The sequence below is a fragment of the Coccinella septempunctata genome, chromosome 6 (genome assembly GCF_907165205.1).
Source record: "Coccinella septempunctata chromosome 6, icCocSept1.1, whole genome shotgun sequence".
In the NCBI taxonomy this organism is placed as follows: domain Eukaryota; kingdom Metazoa; phylum Arthropoda; class Insecta; order Coleoptera; family Coccinellidae; genus Coccinella; species Coccinella septempunctata.
Genome location: NC_058194.1, coordinates 15,018,967 through 15,038,520, shown reverse-complemented (window position 1 = coordinate 15,038,520; position 19,554 = coordinate 15,018,967). Strand labels below are relative to the sequence as shown.

General features: G+C 34.6%; 1 protein-coding gene across 3 annotated transcripts; it reads right to left on the bottom strand.

The window, feature by feature from the left end:
- Nucleotides 1-199: 199 nt before the first annotated feature.
- LOC123315073 (ribosomal protein S6 kinase 2 beta) lies at nucleotides 200-17,201 on the bottom strand. 3 transcript variants are annotated; one of them, XM_044900630.1, is made up of 12 exons: nucleotides 17,012-17,188; nucleotides 16,849-16,883; nucleotides 16,249-16,332; nucleotides 15,503-15,826; nucleotides 15,100-15,309; nucleotides 14,783-15,046; nucleotides 14,539-14,729; nucleotides 10,834-11,032; nucleotides 10,120-10,290; nucleotides 9,278-9,454; nucleotides 5,952-6,173; nucleotides 200-3,700 (listed from the first exon to the last, which is right to left on the bottom strand). In XM_044900630.1, the coding sequence occupies exons 1-12, from the start codon at nucleotides 17,037-17,039 to the stop codon at nucleotides 3,359-3,361; spliced, it is 2,247 nt and encodes a 748-aa protein (XP_044756565.1). In that variant the 5' UTR covers nucleotides 17,040-17,188; the 3' UTR covers nucleotides 200-3,358. The 3 variants fall into 3 exon arrangements, with proteins under 3 accessions (XP_044756565.1, XP_044756566.1, XP_044756567.1); XM_044900631.1 differs by lacking the exon at nucleotides 16,849-16,883 and having other exon boundaries at nucleotides 17,012-17,201; XM_044900632.1 differs by lacking the exons at nucleotides 16,249-16,332; nucleotides 16,849-16,883; nucleotides 17,012-17,188 and adding an exon at nucleotides 15,961-15,984.
- Nucleotides 17,202-19,554: the final 2,353 nt, after the last annotated feature.

Sequence of the window (19,554 nt, the reverse complement as noted above, 5' to 3'; positions counted from 1 at the left end):
ATATGTGATGCACCGACGTGGGGTGTGGCGACACCGAAGTGACTCGAGTACTTTATTCGTTCTTCTACCTAGCACCTCCTTTGCTATATCTTCGTGGGCCGGGTGTGCGCCATCAAGGGATACTGTAACAGTCGAAATTAATCCCCTCATGATTGGAAACATGATTCCAATCCGTAGTTTCAGATTGAAATGCCAAATATCAACAACACAAGAGAGTTTTTCCTTTATTCATTTCAAACTACATTAAAAATTGTATGCAAATATAAACATTTCATATAATAAAAATATACATCAAGTTCAGTTTATTGAGGCCCTATGCTGACAATTTTTTCAAAAAATTCGATTACTCTTGAGTTACACAACTCAGCCCAATAAAATGTTATAACAGTTCGTTCAGGAATAGTTACAACTACTTATATTTCATGTAAACACTGACATGCTACATATGAATAAGTTAATAACAATATACATCCTTATGCCTATCAATTCTCGCTAAAGGAACACAAGTTATGGCAGAAATGAAATCACGTCATACAAATTTCTATAGAAAATATTCAAAATTAATATTCAAGAGTTGATTTTGTGCACATTCATTATCGAATCTAATCGCAATCTTCAATTATTTATAATAAAGATAAATACAAGTCTCAGTAGTATATTGAATAACAAACAAAAATTAAAACAGATAGATACTCAGAAATGCAGAATTATAGTTCAAGAGGAAATAGTAACAGGTATTAGCTTAAATGACTAGAAATTGTTTAACATTACTGGCATAACTATTATCATTATGTATACAATAATGCTGATTTTTTTTTAAATTTAGTGGCGAATATGATGACAATCACAACTTATCCATCAAATTCTGTTTGGTGAAAAACCACGATCTATATAAGTTGCTGGACTGATTCAATATCTAAACTGGAAGAAATCATGGTGATTTATTTATCTTATAGTATTGCTACTAAAACATAGCATGGAGAAGTGTTTGTTAAAAGGGCAGTATGAAGAAGTTCAGAATATGTCCTTAATTCTCATCATTGTCATGATCATCATCATAATGATAGCATCTCATTCCAATAATTATAATTAGTGAAAACGAACATTGAATTAATTTTATTATACACACGAATGAAAGCCTATACTAGTATCATTTAATTCTTTCTTTACACAATGAAAGGCGATATTATAGATTGGGGCAGTTAACAAATCTATGTGTGTGAAGTTGGCACAATACATATCCATTTTCAATTTTTTTTGTGCTGAATTGTGATAGGTTTTCTGCTTTGTGTCATTGAAATATTTTTTTTATTCCAGAAGGTTCTCAGGATAATCCACATAATGCATAAAATGGGCACTTTTTGATATTTTGGGTTTTAACGGCTGAATTAGACTGAACATTTACCGAGTGGTGCCATTCGGATTTTTGCAAAAGCCCCTCTCATTTCCCGGGAAATCGAAAATGAAAAAAAATAAAGATCCCTATATATTTTCAGGAAAATTCGTCGGATTTGCCGAGAAATCGCCGAATTGAAAAAACGTTGGCCCAGCTCTTCGTTTTTTCTTAATGAAAACATGTGCAAAAAAATGGCGCTATATGTGTATGAACTTTTCGAAAATTTTGCTATTTTTCCGAAAAATAAAGATTTCGGGAAAAAGTTATCCCAACGTTTTTCTTCGACAATTTTTTTTTCATATGGTTGTGCTTAATTTGTGCCTTTCACATTTGAGAAAAATTTCCGACCGTTACTTTCAAATCGAAATTAGAGAAAGTAGTTAATTGTTTGAAAATCATTTTACTTGGCAACAGAGTTAGATTCAGAACCTTGAGAATCGCAACCCTCCGAACACAACCGAAAGTTGAATTTTGGCAGCTCTGTAACTGAAACACGAAACAGATTTTTTAGGAATGCGACTATTGTCGGAATGCGGAATGTTGCGATCCTCAACGTACTGAATCTCAGGCCTCTTGCCATGTTTAATGATTTTCAAACAAGCTATTGATTTCCAACATTTGAGAGTGAGATTGTAAGCTTTTCTCCAACACTGATCGGCACAAGTCAGCACAGATTCTATACAGAAAAATTTTCGACAAGGAAAAACGCATGTGCTGGTTAATCTTTTTTCCGAAATTTAGATTTTTCGGAAAATTAGGAGAATTACCGTGAAAATATTTACGGCACAAGTCTACATAAATATATTGAAACTTTTCTACTCATTTTCGACAAAACAAAACAAATGGGCTGGGCTAACTTATATCTTCATTTTCGAGAGTCACAACTCAATATATTATCTAAGTATTCATTCTTTCGATAGTACAACGTGTACTCACAGATTTATCAGGGCCATTAAAATCAAAATTTTCGAAAAGTGCTGCAGCACAAATTTTGGAAATCCGAAAGTACTGGGCCAATTGCAAACACATAACAAGCCTGCAAAGCATCTGATAAAATCAGGTTTGAAAATATATTTTCGATCAAAATTCGATCTCCTGAATCAATTTCATTTATTGTGCTAAGACTGGAAGGTTTTAACTTGGTTAAGATTTCATACATTTATATTTATATAGATTTCATCTCATGGGTATCATCATATATATATAATCGTTAATGTGTTATTACTGATGTCAAAAATAGATCCAACTACTATATATACACGATAAGGAAATATATGTATTCAAGATTCACGCGAACAATAATATTTAGAGCACAGATAACCTACAATTTGTATCAACTACAACTTGATAAGTTCAGAACTGCATTCTCTGATAATTCTATTGGCAGACTTATTTTTTGACCTGTGAGCAAAAAATTCTTACTAAAATCAATTATTAGTTCCCATAAACTGAGGATCAGAAAATAATAAATTATTCCAGTTCAAGCTACTTTACTATTTTAAATTGTCAAGATGATTACCGTAACTTCTATATTTTGGTGCATTGTAATGAATTTATAGTATTTTTATCAACTGGGATATTTTTATTGAGAAATTGAAGAATTATAAAAAACAAGTTTAAATCATCATGTCAATTCATAACAACCAACAAAAAGAGATTACAACAGAAAGAAATTATTTTTGAATCATAAAATTACGATAAGCAATAAATATTTTTCAGGTTGATAATTGACCAAATAGTACTTTTTTCCAAAGAGACTCCCTTATATCCGGTAATGAAATGATATCTCCAATGTGCATGTAGACACTCAAAATCTAGAACCTACCACACTAATACTGAATTTGAAAAAAAATATAACATATATGTTCACCAAATTCTGACACTTTTCATTTCCCTCGAAAAATTTCTATAACAAAATTTTTTCAACAACTTCAACATCTGTTGGATAATTGACAGGCGCATTTATAACCTCATTTGCTTTTTATCCCTGAGCCGCCTCCTCGCTAGTTCAGACATTGCTACAGGGCCTAAGCGATGTGCTACCTGAGGAGAACTAGCAATTGCTCTGAAAGTGGCGGCAACAGTCTCTCTCAAATGAACACTCTCATCGCAAGGTACCACCTGGTTCTCCAACTGATTTGGAAATTGCATATTCATATTATGCGGAATGACAACACCACATGCTTGCCTGACCCAAGGATGGTTGGCGATTTGTGCAGCATTCGGTCTTCTTTGGGGTGATATGTGCAACATTTCAACCACCAGAGCTTTGGCCTCTTGAGAGACAAACACCCATTGGCCACTCTATAGAATACAACGATCCAGCTTTATGATATACCAAGTATGTATGTTCTTTTACATAGAAAAAAATGCACCCAACTAACATTCCGAATTGAAAAAGATGGGGAAGTGAAACATAAATTATTTGAAAGTAAGCAGTAAGTTTATACGTACTAAGAACTAATACCATGGCAGATAGCAAATATACTAACTGACAAAGAAACTGCAACACCCAGAAGGAGCTGTTCAAATTTATTTATTTTTTTGGTGAAACATAGATAGTATAGCAAGGAATAAATGATTAAAATTTGGAAAAAAAAATCGTGAAGGTTTTTTAAAATAAACATTTTTTGTTACTCAAATATTGTACTCGTTTTTTGCAGATTTTTTAAATTTTACAACAAACCAGCTGTTCGAGGAGATCCAATGTCGATATTTACAAAGATAAAAACCTCTTTGATATTTAGTTGTTGTTAAAATGCCTAGAGCACGTGTACGGGGAATTTATCGCCAGCTAAGCGGGGTTGTGATTTCGAGAAATCGCTAACCGTACGAACAGAAATCCAACTACTGTTATGAGATGTTGTCAAGCGTGGTTGGATAATGCCCAAAATCGAAGAAGAGTAGGCACCGGACGTCGAAGGGTCACAAATGAATTTCAAGATCGGCGTCTAAGACTTATGGCCATTAGAGTCCGATTTTCGACAACTCGATCTTTGGCTAATGAGTGGTTAGGAGAACAAGGCCATCCTGTAACTGTTCGAACGGTTTACCGCCGTATAAAGTATTCTGGACTGCAGCATTATCGACCCCATCTTGTGTTACCTCTTACGGTTGAGCATCGACGGCAACGATTACAGTGGTGCACAGAACGACAACATTGGAATGTGGAATGGCATCAGGTCGTATTTTCTGATGAATCTCCTTGGTGCACATGATGGCCGAAGAAGGGTAAGACGACGTCGAGGAGTAAGACGTGAACCTCATTTTGATGTTGAGCGTCATGTACACCGGACAGTAGGCGTTATGGTATGAAGTGCTATTTCAAATGGAAGTAGGTCACCTTTAGTCTTTATTCGAGGTAACATGACAGCGCTGCGTTACCTTTAAGAAATAGTGGAGCCATATGTTATGTTCTCCCTTACCCTAACCGGCTTGAGAATCCAATATTTAAGCAAGATAATGATCGACCTACGGTTTGGAGACGATGGCAATGACCAAAAAGACAGCGAATCAAATGAGAGTGATGCAAAGAGCAATGGAACGAGTTATGCTCGGGATTAGTCTCAGAGACAGGAAGAGGAACGAGGATATCCGACAGAAAACTAGGGTGATGGATGTGATAGAGCGGATCGCGGAGCTGAAATGGCAGTGGGTAGGACATGTGGCGCGGAAAGATGGAACACATTGGACTTATAAGACTGGTGCACTGGCGACCAAGAAGATCGAGGCGAAGCGCAGGAAGACCACAGAAAAGATGGCTCGATGACATCAAAAAGCATAGGGTGGTTTCGAACAGCACAAGATAGGACAGCATGGAGAAATTTGAAGGAGGCCTACGTTCAGGATTGGACAAGATGTGGCTGATAAAGAAGAAGAAGAAGAATGATCGACCTCATGTCGCCAGAGTTAGTTTAAACTTTTTTGAAGCGACTCATGTGAATCTTTTGCCATGACCGCCCAGATCCACCGATCTTTCGCCCATAGAGCATGTTTAGGACATCATGGGTAGAAGGCTTTGAAATTTACCCCAGCCCCCACGGACTTTGGCAGCTCTGAGACATGAAGTACAGGTGGCTTGGGATAGTATCCCTCAAGAAGAAATAGACCATCTTCTTGCATCAATGCCAAGACGTGTTGGGGAGTGTATAGATAACCGCGGTGGACAAACACATTATTAACAAATTTAATGTAAAAATTTGTAAACCCTCCGTTTTTTTCTTCAAATTTTAATCATTTACTGATTGCTATACTATCTATGTTTCACCAAAAAGAAAAAATTAAATTTTAAACAGCTCCTTCTGGGTGTTGCAGTTTCTTTGTCAGTTAGTATACGTGCACGCTATCTTCCAATTAGATTGGTCCATTTCTTAGGTGTTAGTTCTTAGCAAAGTCACCACAAGTTGATACAGTATGTTCAACAGCGTGTTTTCATAAAATGTGAAAAAAGATTAACTTTTCAAGCACAGCATTTAAAATAATGTGGATAACTTCGTGTTAATAATTCATACCAATAATAATAATGATACTCATAATTCAGAGTAATGAGACTCACCTGCAAATCTAGTTTTCCTGTATTTATTCTGTCTAAAATACGTTGTGGGCTATCATTTGGCGCTGTGCTATAAGGACACCGACCTGAGAGCATTATAAATAAGATAACACCTAGAGACCAAATATCACAGGCTGCATCATATCCCTGTCTCTTCAACACTTCTGGAGCTACATAGTTAGCTGTGTAACATGGCGTCATAAGAAGACCATTACCAGCTCTCAACTAAAAATTGGGTAGTGTTAACAGGAATACTTCTTTTATGCAACATCTGATATGCAGAGGCGGATTTTCTATATAGGCTAGGTAGGTATAGCCTACGACGGCGAAATTTTTGTAGGCGTCAAATTTCCGAAAGCGAACTTTGCCAAATTGGTGATTTAACCATCTTCTCCTACCGTTCATATTGTCAAGTAAGTGGCAGATTGCAACCTCTTTTGAAATACATAATGCCGGATCCAGAAATACGTACCAACGCGTTGCAACGCAAAGTACCATATTTGGCAAATTCGGATTTATCGCCCCTCGAGCACTATTGACTCTTTCTGTTTGTCTCAAGTTTTTTTTGACTGCCTAAAATTCATTTCACCACCTCGAAATGGAATAAATTCGTCTACCTACATTGTCAGAATATCATACTGGAAAACGGTAGGCGAATAGGTCTGACAACGTGGGTTGTAATGAGGGCTACCGTTTTTGTGCTCACTGGTTGGCGCTATTGTAGATTGAGGTCCCGAAGATAGACAAACTAATCAAAGACGTCCCTATCATCTTTAGTGTATGGCTACCATCCATAGCATAAAACACATATTATCAATAATAGTATAATATACAGGATGTTCTCAAAGGTGAGGCTTTTTTTATAGGTAATAGAACTCCTCAAAAAAAAGTCATGATACCAAAAATCGTTCATATAAAATATTCACCGAGTATTTCGAAACCTATTCATAATACATTGATGTAATTATAATAATTAGGTATTTATTAGTACCTTAAGACATTTACATTGTATAGGACAAGTCAAATGAAAAATAGAAAAATCCATTTTAGGGAACTTATTCTCCGATGACATTTATCGAAAATCCTGTAGTAAACTTTTCGCATTAATTCACTCAAAAATAAAATTCTCAAATACCACCACTTTTTTGGGTCTTCCAATAGAAGGAAATTCTTTGTCATACTCTTCATTCACAATCTTTCTGATTGTGGAAATATTCAGCTGAAATATAAGTCTTTTAGATTCAGATGAAACATTATATAAATTCTCTTACATTGAATATGTTCGCTATCGTCTGACGTATTGTGGATTTTAGAATATCAGGGTATAACTATTTGAATGAGCGGACCTGAATTCTAAATAGCACTTCCTGAAACCCTGTCCTTTTTTTCAATCACTTTCGGTATTTTCGAATTTTCGTAATAAAAATTGATATTAGTTGTGGCAACGGCGTTATGACATTAACGACATTTCATGAGTGCCAATCTAACTTCGTTCTAGTTACAAAAACTTGAGAAAATTATTTCATGGCCAACCGACTGCTAAAATAAATTTGAATGAAGTATAGTTGACATGATTTTAATTTATGGTGAATCCAAACAGAGTGCCAGTGCGGCGGGCAGGTTGTAGAGAAGACGATTTCCGTTAAGAAATCACCCAACTCCTCGGATGTTCATAAACTTGGTGCAGAGATGCAGGGATACTGGACGTTTGCACGAATCCCGGGGAGCAAATGTTGGCAGGCCTGTAACATCGCAAATGACAGAAATCGAGGAGCAGATTCTGGACATAGTTGCGGAACAACCGACAACAAGTACTAGATCCATAGCCAGGGTCGTTGGAGTGAGCCACAGTAGAGTTTAGAAGACACTAAGACAAGAGCAATTGTATCCCTACAATTTCCAGAAAGTTCAAGCATTCCAACCCGAAGAAAAGAATTCTGCCTGTGGCTTTTTAATCACCAATATCTAACAACATCCATTCTATTTACTGACAAAGCCACTTTCACAAGAAATGGAGTAAACAATTTCCTCAATACCCATGTACTTATGGTCTACACAAAATCCCCACGCTATCAGAAGAACAGATTTTCAGCAAAGGTTTTCCTTGAATGTATGGATCAGACTAATTTTTGGAATGCTTATTGGGCCATTTTTTTCTACCACCAAGAATGTCAGATGAAGACTTTCTGCATTTTCTCCAGAACAATTTGCCAGGATTACTAGAAGATGTTCCTCTCAATATTGGGCAGAGAATGTGGTTGTTACTGGATGGTTCGATAATGTGTTCCCGAATAGGTGGATAGAACGTGGTGGATCCATTTCTTGGCCTGCACGCTCCCCAGATCTCAACTCCTGTGATTTCTCCTTTGGGTTCATTTGAAAACATTAGTGTACAGTGACGGTGAGGTGGATAGTGCAGATGAACTAAGACAACGCATTGAAAATGCTTGTGAAATTATTTGTGGGCAAACTGATGTGATAGTTGCTGCATGTAACTATTCGTTATTACTCCGGGCAAGACTTTGTGCCCATCAAACGAATGGTGATCACTTCGAACAATTTCTGTGAAGAATTCGGAGCAATTTTATCGGTTTATGAACTGCCTTATTTTTTTACTTATAAGGCCTTTCCATTGAGGTATTTCAGAAATAATCTCCTAATAAATTTCGAAAAAGAAGATACAAATTTGCTATAAATTCTTGTGCCGAGAGGATTCTGACTGAATCCATATGGAATGATATATCCTAACAGACAGTTACTACGATCCATAGTCGTATTAAGATATTGATGCTTAAGGCTTTTAAATATTTTTTTATATTGAATATTTTATATGAGCAACTGCCGGCGAAATGATCCCTTTCAATGAGTTATACCACCTGTCAAAAAAAGCCTCACCTTAAAAAACACCCAGTATATATGGAGACCATAGACTCAATAATAAGAATAATACATATAATTAGGTCTATGATGAAGATTTTACGCAACACTTGCGCCCCTAGCAGCGAATTCATACGCGATAGCCCATATTGTAAGGCGCTTTGAAAACACAGTATCCAGCCGCCATCAAGACCTACACACATAAATTATTAAATAACATTTAAGCATAGAATTTACAGTTCAAATTTGTGCCTACATTGAACCTATGTAGTTCCAATTTGTTGAAATTTTACTGAATTATCAAAGTTGAGCTGGGTGCAAACTTAAACTCAGCTTAAACTTGAACTGCAAAACTGGACCTTAATCATTGTTTACTGAAACGTTACAAACTGCTGTAAGTGGGGATCCAGAAAAATAGTAAGAGCAAAAAGAAAAAATTTCCAAATATGTACCTGTTTTGCAAATCCCATATCACAGATAGTAACACTTTCAGGAGTACAATCCTCATTGGCAAACAGAATATTGGTTGGTTTGAGGTCTCTATGTACAACCCCATTCTCATGTAGATAGGCAACAGCATTAACAAGATATCTCAATATCGCCGCAGCTTCGATTTCTTGCAGAAAACGCTATAAAAGAATGGTATTTTTTACTAGGCAAAATTCAATTATCCTAAACGTATTTTATGAAAAATTATCTATTTGATCTTTCGGTATTTCACATGACCTGTCGCCAGCGGTAGACAATCTCGATCTAAGTTTATATCTCACTGAGTAGTTATCACTAGGACTTGATGTAATATCGCCCGGACGAGCTGTATTTATATCCCCACCCTAAAGTAGAACAGTAACGAAGCCAGCGTACATTAGTTCCTCCCCTCCACTTCGCAATGGTTTTACTTACGTCTCATCGATAAGGCGCTGTGTATCACAGTAATTTCTCCTCTTCTATGGATATATTATTTTTATGTTCTATTTATAGATCTCGATGGCTTCCATATTCATTCTCTGATAGTAACCCCATGTTGGACAGAACAGAAATAATTTCCAACATAAAGAGTTACTATCCCAGGATGAATATCACAAACATCAAGATCTACAAACATAAAATAATATCAACAGAAGAGAAATAGTGCCTGGCTGACGGTTATCGAAAGTAAAATGAATGCAGAGTGGGGAAGATATACATTCTGCTTACATTATGACAAAATGTTTCTGACATACCTAAGACACAATAACAATAACTCCTAAGTTTCATTTCAAATGTGATAATTGGGATCATAAATCCAACTCACTCTCTTCATCATGTAATCCAATAAATTTCCACCGCGTAATAGCTGAAGTACCATATAAACTTTTCCAGCATCTTCAAAAACTGTTTTCAAGCTAACAATTCCAGGATGATGACCATAACGTAAAAGAATTTCCACCTCTTCTCTACAATCGCACATTGATTTCTGAATAATCTGAAATTTATTTATGGATAACAATAAGAAAGGAAATTAATTTTCCGTGATATTTATAGAGATATTCTTTTTCATGGGACAATTCCCATAACATATTTCACATCAAAGTACAAGTTTTCATCTTAATCAGAGGCGTATTTTGGAAACATTGGGAAATAATTTTTTTGTGAGCCAAGAAGAATCAGCAATTTTTGAGGGAACCATAATAAACCACATTATAAATTTTTTCATTAATTTTTAGAAAAACATATACATTGTGAGTAAATAATAAATCAACAAGTTCTTAATATTCACTATTTTTTAGAAAATCCTTGAACAAGTCAATTTTTATTTTAAATTACGCAACTCTCTTTGGTTCATAAAAGGTTTGCTTGACTTTTCAATTGTTTTCATATGTATCAATCCTCTGGGATTAAAAGCTGTCATATTTAAGATTAAGACAAAACTAACAACCTGGGAATCACGTAGTTTTAGATTATGATAAGTTTTACATTCTATGATTTTCATATTATCACAATCAACAATTAATATTTACCAGCTCACCTTCACTGCATACTGTTGATTTGTTGCATTATGTCTTGCTAATTTACATATGCTGTAACTACCACATCCCAACACGTCCATAAGAGTATAATCATCAAAGAAATTCTTCTCAGTAGTTCTCACAGATTTAGATGGTGTCTCGAATTTTTGTTTCACAACAGTTCCGTTTTCCATTAGGCAGGGAGCAACGAAACTGAAACTGAAGGAAACATTTTCAAAGTTTACAAAATGCTTCCCAAAAAAATTAAGAGAGTAAAAAAAGATTCAAATTTTCAGGTGATTTTCAACAGGTTGTAAGTTTAGGAAAAAAAGACATGCAGCAATTTGAAAAAAATTGTAGCTCCAAGTATCTACTTTTCGGATCTGACACGACTTTTTTTATAATTTCTTTGGCTTAGAAAAATTCTACCCAACCTACATATGAACCATATACAGGGTGGGCAAAATTCGTTGTCTACTGAAGGGATCTCGAGAACTATAGCAGCTAAAAGAAAACGGTTGACATATTCTCGAGCTCTTTTTTCCTTAATATTCCAAATCTGAAAACAGATCCAGCCTAACGGTCATAGATTTTGAGTTATGAACGAAAATTGAGAAATTGTCATTTTCAATGAAGCTGAATAACTCGCTTATTTAAACTAGTATTCGAAATCCGTTGTTACATTCTACAGGCACTTTTTTATGAGGAATTCAAATATGATATTAAGAAATTTTTCTATCCGGTCATTCTCGAGATACAAAAGGGATTTCTGATTTTTCAAATGTAAACTATAGTTGGAAGTTCTTTCATCTTGCTGCAATTTTTTTGCTGATTTCAAAAATGTATCATATGTTGCTTTTCACATGAATGTTACACGAGAAAAAAATTTAATCCTCTTTCCTGCTTTTCGATTCTCTGTTGAATTATAAGTGGGCTGGGTTACCATAGCAACCATTGAATATGCATTATATTTTGTGAACCTGAGCCTCTATGATTGAAATCAGGGATTGCAGAATAAATATTTCGATGATTAATTTGCCATCGTTTGTTCCCGCGATGTTTATCATGCTTATCTTACGATGGTTCACAATTCGAACACTACCATTGACAGAAGTACCTATTTTTCATCATCTTACTTCCTTAAAAATTATAATTATAGATAGCTATCGTATTTTATTTATAATATTACTGACTCTTGAAGTTTATTTCATAAATAGAAAAACGATAATTGAATGAATTTTCTTCTTTAATAATCATACCCTCTTTAAAAGGATATCGATATCGATATATAAAAGAAATAATTATTCCTCAGTCGGTGATTCCTATCGCAGAATGTTGAGTTCGAATAGGATTATGTGCAGTTCACGAACCACAATGCATTTTCAACGGTCGCTATGGTTACGCCAGCCTACTGAAAATTCAACAGTGAATCGAAAAGCTGGAAAAAGTATTAAATTTTTTTTCTTACGTTATATTCATGTGATAAGCGACATATGATACATTTTTGAAATCAGCAAAAAAATTTCAGCAAGATGAAAGAACTTTCAACTATAATTTACATTTGAAATATCAGAAATCCCTGTCGTATCTCGAAAATGACTGGATCACAAAATTTATTGATATCATATTCGAACTCCTCATAAAAAAGTGTCTGTAGAATGTAACAACAGATTTCGAATACGAGTTCAAATAAGCGAGTTATTCAGGTTCATTAAAAATGACAATTTCTCAATTTTCGTTCATAACTCAAAATCAATGAACGTTAGGCTGGATCTGTTTTCAGTTTTGGATTAGTCAGGAAAAAAGAGCTCGAGAATGTGTCGTCCGTTTTCTTCTAGCTGCTATAGTTCTCGAGATCCCCTCAGTAGACAACGAATTTTGCCCACCCTGTACATATAACTTATTTATTTAGCTTGAATTTATTTTTTTCGACACCTAGGCACCTCTTGTTGAGATATTGGTCTTTGAAAGAAAGGATCATTTTGCCTTCAGTCACAGAAGAGCACACAGTCGCAATTAGCCCTGAAAAATTTATAAGTCTGTTCGCACCTTTTTTTTTCTTAATCCTTTCTCTTTCTTTTCTTTTTGTTTTTTCCCTTTTTTCGTCTTTTTGTAGATTCATTCCCGGCAACGGGATACAGCAATGAATAAAAATGAGCATTTTGCCTTCGATTATCAATATCTTGCACAGAATGTTCAAGGTGAGTTTCCGAAAATTGAATAAATTCTATACATACTTTCATCGACAATATCGAGTGAAGCAATAATGTTATATCTTCTTTTTACGATTCAATATACCCCCAAAAACTCTACCAAGTTTCAATTCAATCTAATCAGCCACTTTTTTGTCCCACTGAATTGAATTTTTGAAAAAATTTAAGTACCAAGATTTTCGCCCTGAAAAATCGAAAAATTTTCAGTCGATTTTTTTTTTCAAATTGACTGATGCGGAATTGGGAAAAAGTGCAAGAAGTGTTTTTACATTTTGATAATAATTATGAGCTTTTTAGAGCAAAAATGTTCCTCCTTGAATTTTTTCAAAAATTAAATTGAGTGGGAAAAAAACAACTGATTGGATGGAATTGAAACATTGTAGACTTTTTGGGAGTATATTGAACCGTAAAAGGGAAAACTTAATATTAGTGCTTTCCTCAATATTTATCTTTTTTATTTCATAAAGCCCGTTTTTGTCACTTCTATGGAATTTATCCAAGTTTCTGAAGCCCACCTTGAACTTTCTGTGCGATAACTGGTTGCGAACCAGAGGAGAAATGATCCTTTTCCACGAGATCAATAGCTCCAGAAGAAGTGCTCTTATCTGACTTAAAAAAAAACAGGAATTAAAGCTGAATGAAAAGAATCTAGTTCATATAGAGGTTGAGTCGAAATTATATTTGTGCAACCAGTTGGGAAAAGCATTATTTTTCATAATGAGCATAATTTGAAAAACAGTGTTTTACAACGTGTTTCACACAATTTTTTTTTTGATTTTGAATAGGATGTGGCTATTATCTCACATTGTATACCAAAAACGTCTATAAAAGCATTTCTAGCAGATTCTTTTCAATTCGTGACGAGAATATTTAATTTTTCACTCTGTTACTATGGAAGCAAGTATCTTTTCATCATCAGTTGCGAAATATACGTTTTCAAAACGTCAATTAATTTTTAAAGTGTCACATTATATGTCAAAATTCGAAAAAATATTTTCCAAATCTGTCCACTGAGAAAAAAAAATTACCAAGTGAAAAAAATAAAAAAAAATTAAAAAAAAAATTTGAAGTCAGATCCAAAAACTGAACACTTGGAGGTACAATTTACTGTATGATTTTTTTTTACTGAAAATCACCAAAAAATTGTATTTTTTTTTTCAACAAACCGTTCAATTATGTTTTTCATTACCATATAATTTCTTCTTATGTGAAGCACCCCTTAAAATCTAAATAGTCAAGAAGGTTCATGTCAAAATTGTTTTGTTTTTCTAATAAGCAAGAGCAATTCGAAACCGGTCCTTTGTTTGAAAAACAATAAATTTACCATAAGGATGCTACATCATGTACTTGACTTTTTTTAATTTTTAATGGTGCTCAGAAAGCATTTCTCTGTTGCAAAAGACCTCCGTTCACTTCTCAACTACGACTGATTCAAATTAAGATGGAAAAACATAAAAAAGTGTGAATTTATTGATGTATTGGGCAACAAGCCAAAATCTTGAAAAAACTCACCCTCTAAATAATTCATGGGCATTGGCACTTGCAGGTACACCAGGTGAATCTCTAGGAGTTTTACTGGTAAATTCAGAATCAAAATATGCATCTTCTGGACCACACACTGCTGGTTGAAAAGGAGGCCTAACTTTTTTAGCAAGTAAAGCATCAAAGTCAATTGTGGCAAAAAATTCGTGTTTCTTGAAATCCTGAAATGTGATTTCTTGATTGAGGAGAAAAATTGCCCTCAGTAAAAAATCACCTCTATTCCTCCAGGTCCTGCTCCTAATCTGTTACTTGGATTTCTCTTGAAGAGAACCCTCAACAAGCTTTGAGCTTCCGGACTCAAATTAGCAGGCATGGCCAACTTTGCCCTCAGAATTTGAGTCATAGTATCTTTACGATTTGCTGCTTGAAATGGTAAACTACCAGTAAGCATTTCATACATGAGGACTCCAAATGACCACCAGTCAGCAGCAAAAGAATGTCCTTTTCTATTGACTACCTCTGGAGCCATATACTCCACCTTAAACATTTGGATCCTCATTTTAACTTCCTGACAACCGTTGAAAATATTACCGTTCCACAAAAACTATAAGTTTTTCCTTCTTCTTCTTCTAATGGCATCTTTGACAAACCAAAATCAGTAAGAGCAATGTGCCCATCAGCATCAAGAAGTATATTTTCTGGTTTTAAATCCCTATATATAATTCCAATGGTATGAAGATGGTGCAATGCTAAGGCTAACTCTGCTAAATAAAATTTCACATCCTCCTCAGTGAACATTACCTTAAAAAATAAAATAATAGAACAGAGTTATCTAGAATAAGGAGTTAAGTTTATGCAGTCTCCCTAAGAACTTAAACTAACAAATCAACCTAATTGGCAAATGGCTAGCACATAATCTTGATCTTTCAACAGAGAGTTTCTACATTTCAGATTTCAGGAAGGCTCCATAAGCCTACTGCAAGTAAGTACACACCTCTTTATTCAGTCTTGAGAATAGGTCACCACCTCTAAGAAAATCAAGTATCAAATACAATTTTCCAGTTGTCTGGAAAGCGTAATGAAGTTTAACAATGAAGGGATGCTCAACATCAACTAAGATGTTACGCTCCATTTTTGTTCTATATCTATCTCTAACTCTTAATGTTGCTTTCCGTAGAACTTTCATGGCATATAACATACCAGCATCTGAGCCAACCACTTTACGTACAAGGAAAACTTTTCCAAAGGAACCCTCTCCAAGGACTTTGAGGAGTTCAAACTGACCTGGGTCTGTCTTTTCATGACCATCCCTGATGACCTACAACAAAAACACATCAGTCACTAAAGTTATGCCTACTAGGCTGAAGTATATTTCACAATTTTACTACAAATATTCTGAGCAAATAATAAATTAGACTAAGCATTTTTGACCCTTTTATAATAAATACGCACTAGTTTCATGATCAAATTAAATATTTCAATTATAACATATATTGAATCAAAATGATGTAGCTCCTGGTATGATTAAATTTGATAATGGTCATTAGATTCATCATGTATGAGTAATGCACTGAACAAATATCAAGAATGAGTAAGCACTAGTTTAAACACTTGAAACAAAACTTCATTATCAAAATCAAAATATGTAAGCAGGTAAGTATCTGATTTCTTTCCTGTTAAGAGTTACATCATTTTGATAAGTTGAAAATTAGAAGCATACTATAAAATTCTGAAACCTACCTCCCCAAGTTCAATTTCATGTTCTCCCTCATTACCATGACCCTCATCTGAATTTTGAGCTTCATCTCCTTCTCCAGATTGCGACTACAAAAAATAAATATGACTAATGAAGAAGTCTCACTTGAAATTATTGAAATTACACATTGATTGGAAAAAGCTAGTTAATTTGTTATTGTCAGGTAGACAAGACTGCATTTCCTCTCACAAAATATTTTCCAAATTTATACTTAAAATGAAGAATCAGTCTTGTCTCGAAGTTAGTATGCACTTAAGCTAACTTATTTGTAACGAAGCTGCTGCCAGTCTGTCATGAAAAGTTTGATGGTGCAAAGAATATGCAATATATTTGAATATCTAGAGAATAAACAGTAATTTAGAGCTATCTTTACGATGTCCCAAAAAATTACATGTAGTAAATAATGAATTTTTTTCAACAAGATAAAAAAAAGCTCAATATTAGAGAATGATTTCTCAATTCTAATTCGATAGAAGGAGGAAATTCCACACAGTATGGCAAATTTCAGAGAAATTTTCAGCAGAGCATGCAGTATACTATGGACATTCGCAATATCAATCTCATCCAAGAAAGAAATTACGTACAGATAAAATTCTTATCGTTCTTGAAATTCCAAAAGCTGCAAATAAATAATTCAATTAAGATCATCAGAGGCAATAAACTATCTTCGAATAAAAATAATGCTGGCATAAAGACTTGGAAGAAAATACAAAGAGAATAATCGGCAATCTGTATCTCCTTTATTACCTCCGTTTCGGCGTGTTGAACTTGCCATGGTTCAAATGCATTTGCTAAAGGCATATTAATATTTTTTGATGACCATTAGGTGTTTCCCAATATGATTTCAACTATTAATCGATCTAAAAATTATAAACAAATAGGCAATTTTACAATAAATGTCAGTCAGATGCATAGACGTCTGGAAATCTATGGTCAGATGTCATGTCAACAGCACAGACACATGTCAACAACAGAGAACACAGAACACTAATACAACATCAACGTCCCATCATGGAGGAAAATTACCTCCATCATTTGCCTCCATCCATTTGCCTCCGCCCTCCATGCATGGAGGTAAACGACCTCCATGCCTCCATGCCTCCATGGCTTTTTTTGTAGTATCAGTATTCTTTGGTCCCCGCTAACTTTTCTTGTACGAAAAGTCAAGAAGCTATGGCTTCTTCTAAAAAATATTTTCTGCAAATAAAACAACTGTATTTCCTCAAAGAGGAATCTTTGAGAGTTAATCTTTGATTTCCTAAAGCTTTCATCAGGGGCGGCTCGTGATAGATGTTGAGGCATATGGCCATAGACAAATAATATTATTTGATGTGCCTTGTGCATAGAAAAACTAATCTATTATAATAGAGAGTAATTGAGTAATAGAGAATAGTTATTTCCAAGTGCGGAAAGTGATACTTTTCCACACGAAACTGCCGTTGCCCGAACGATGCAAGCGGGTTCCACGAAACTTTGATTGACCGATCAACTATTTGACAGTCACTCGTTTTCCAAAACGAAAACACTGAAACGTTTTCATTTATAAATATATTGAAAAAGTAGCAATTGAGAATCACATATATATGGATGCGAGAATGATATACTAAATGACCATAAGTGAATTACCGATATATCGATTGAAAACAAATTGACGTTTATTCGCCAATCAAGCATTGATTCCCCGATCGAGCTTTGTGAACCGGGGGAAAATGTCCGATAAATAAGGGAGATTTTCTGAATTTATTGATGAGGAACTTCCCCAATTCCTCATTGAATGAGCCGCCTCTGGCTTTCATACCAGAAAACAGCAAAACAACAGAGAGCTACAAGCCGACGCATGCGGATCGCAAATGGGCGACTTACCGTCACCGTCCCTCCAACAAACGAAACGAAGTCCATAATGGAATTCCTGGAAAACTTCACAAGTTAGTACGTGTAGAATTGCTGCTATTATTGATGCGGCGTTGCCGATAATACAAAAATTTCAGGATATTTCCAAACCTAAGCTAAAAAGCAGAGTAATCTTAGGTTATAGGTTGAAATGTAGATTTATACGCACTACTAATGTAATAATAATATTAAGGTCTTTATTTCATCCAAAACCAATTCAAAAGGAACGAGGACGATATTCACTTCTTGCTTCTTGCACATTGATTTTCGATGAAAAAGCATTTGTCGAGTTCCAGAATCGCATTTTTTCCATCTTTTCCATCTGTTACGTCAATACCGTCCAATCAGAGCGTAGATCTACGTCTATCTACGAATCAGAGCAAAGTCTGCTCGCTCTCTTTCCTCCGAGATGTAATTCTGGAACTCGACTATTCTAGCAGAGACAACCTCTGATTCTAGCATTCATGGAATATCTAAATGATTTATATTAATTGAAGAAAATGAGATTAACCTTATAAAAACATTTCATAATTTAACCTATGGATTTTAATATGTGTTATTTTTGAGTTTGAAATCTTAAGAACCACCACCTCGATTTTATTTTTGCGTCAATTATGTTACGGTTATATGCGTATATTTGATAATATATATCACTTCAATCTATTAAAGCATAAAATAGGCATGTATAGGTATACCAAATTATATTCTCGTGTGAATAAATTAACGTCCAAAGCATAAATAAATACGTGCATAATTTTGAAATTGTTGTCGATTACTCCATTGGTTCTATATATCAAAGATTATAGAGTTAACTCTATAATCTTTGGTCTATATTTCCCTCAAAATGGTAAATAAAAATATCCTGTACCATGAAATGAATATGCTTTTGGCTTTTCGTCTGAAGAAGAACAGCTTATCCACTTTACAGAGAGGATAACACGAATACTCAGAAATCATCCCTACCTGTGCTAACTTGAAGAAAGATAGTCGGAACATGATAACATGACATGAATGGTTTCACTACTCAGTATTACCCGTATTATCAACCAGTGAATAAGTGGTGAACGCAGTGTTTCTTTCCACGTTTCCACAGCTGAAAATTTTCAAAACTGTGCTTTAATTTCACTTCAGGTAACATTTCTTTTAGATATTTTTTCATTTGAAATTTGTAAGAATTCTCTTTTTTTCTTATATACACCCTGTAAATGGATAGTTGCGATTGTTGCGAACAAATTTGAGGAGTGATTCCTTGTCAAAAATATTGTGGGTCTTTCATATATAATTTTCTATCTTACAGTCTGCTAAAGATGGCTATTGAAAATTAATTTTCATTTCATTTCGCAGAAACCAGAAAACTGACAAAAATGAAATTAAGAGAACATTGTATGGGAGCGATAAAA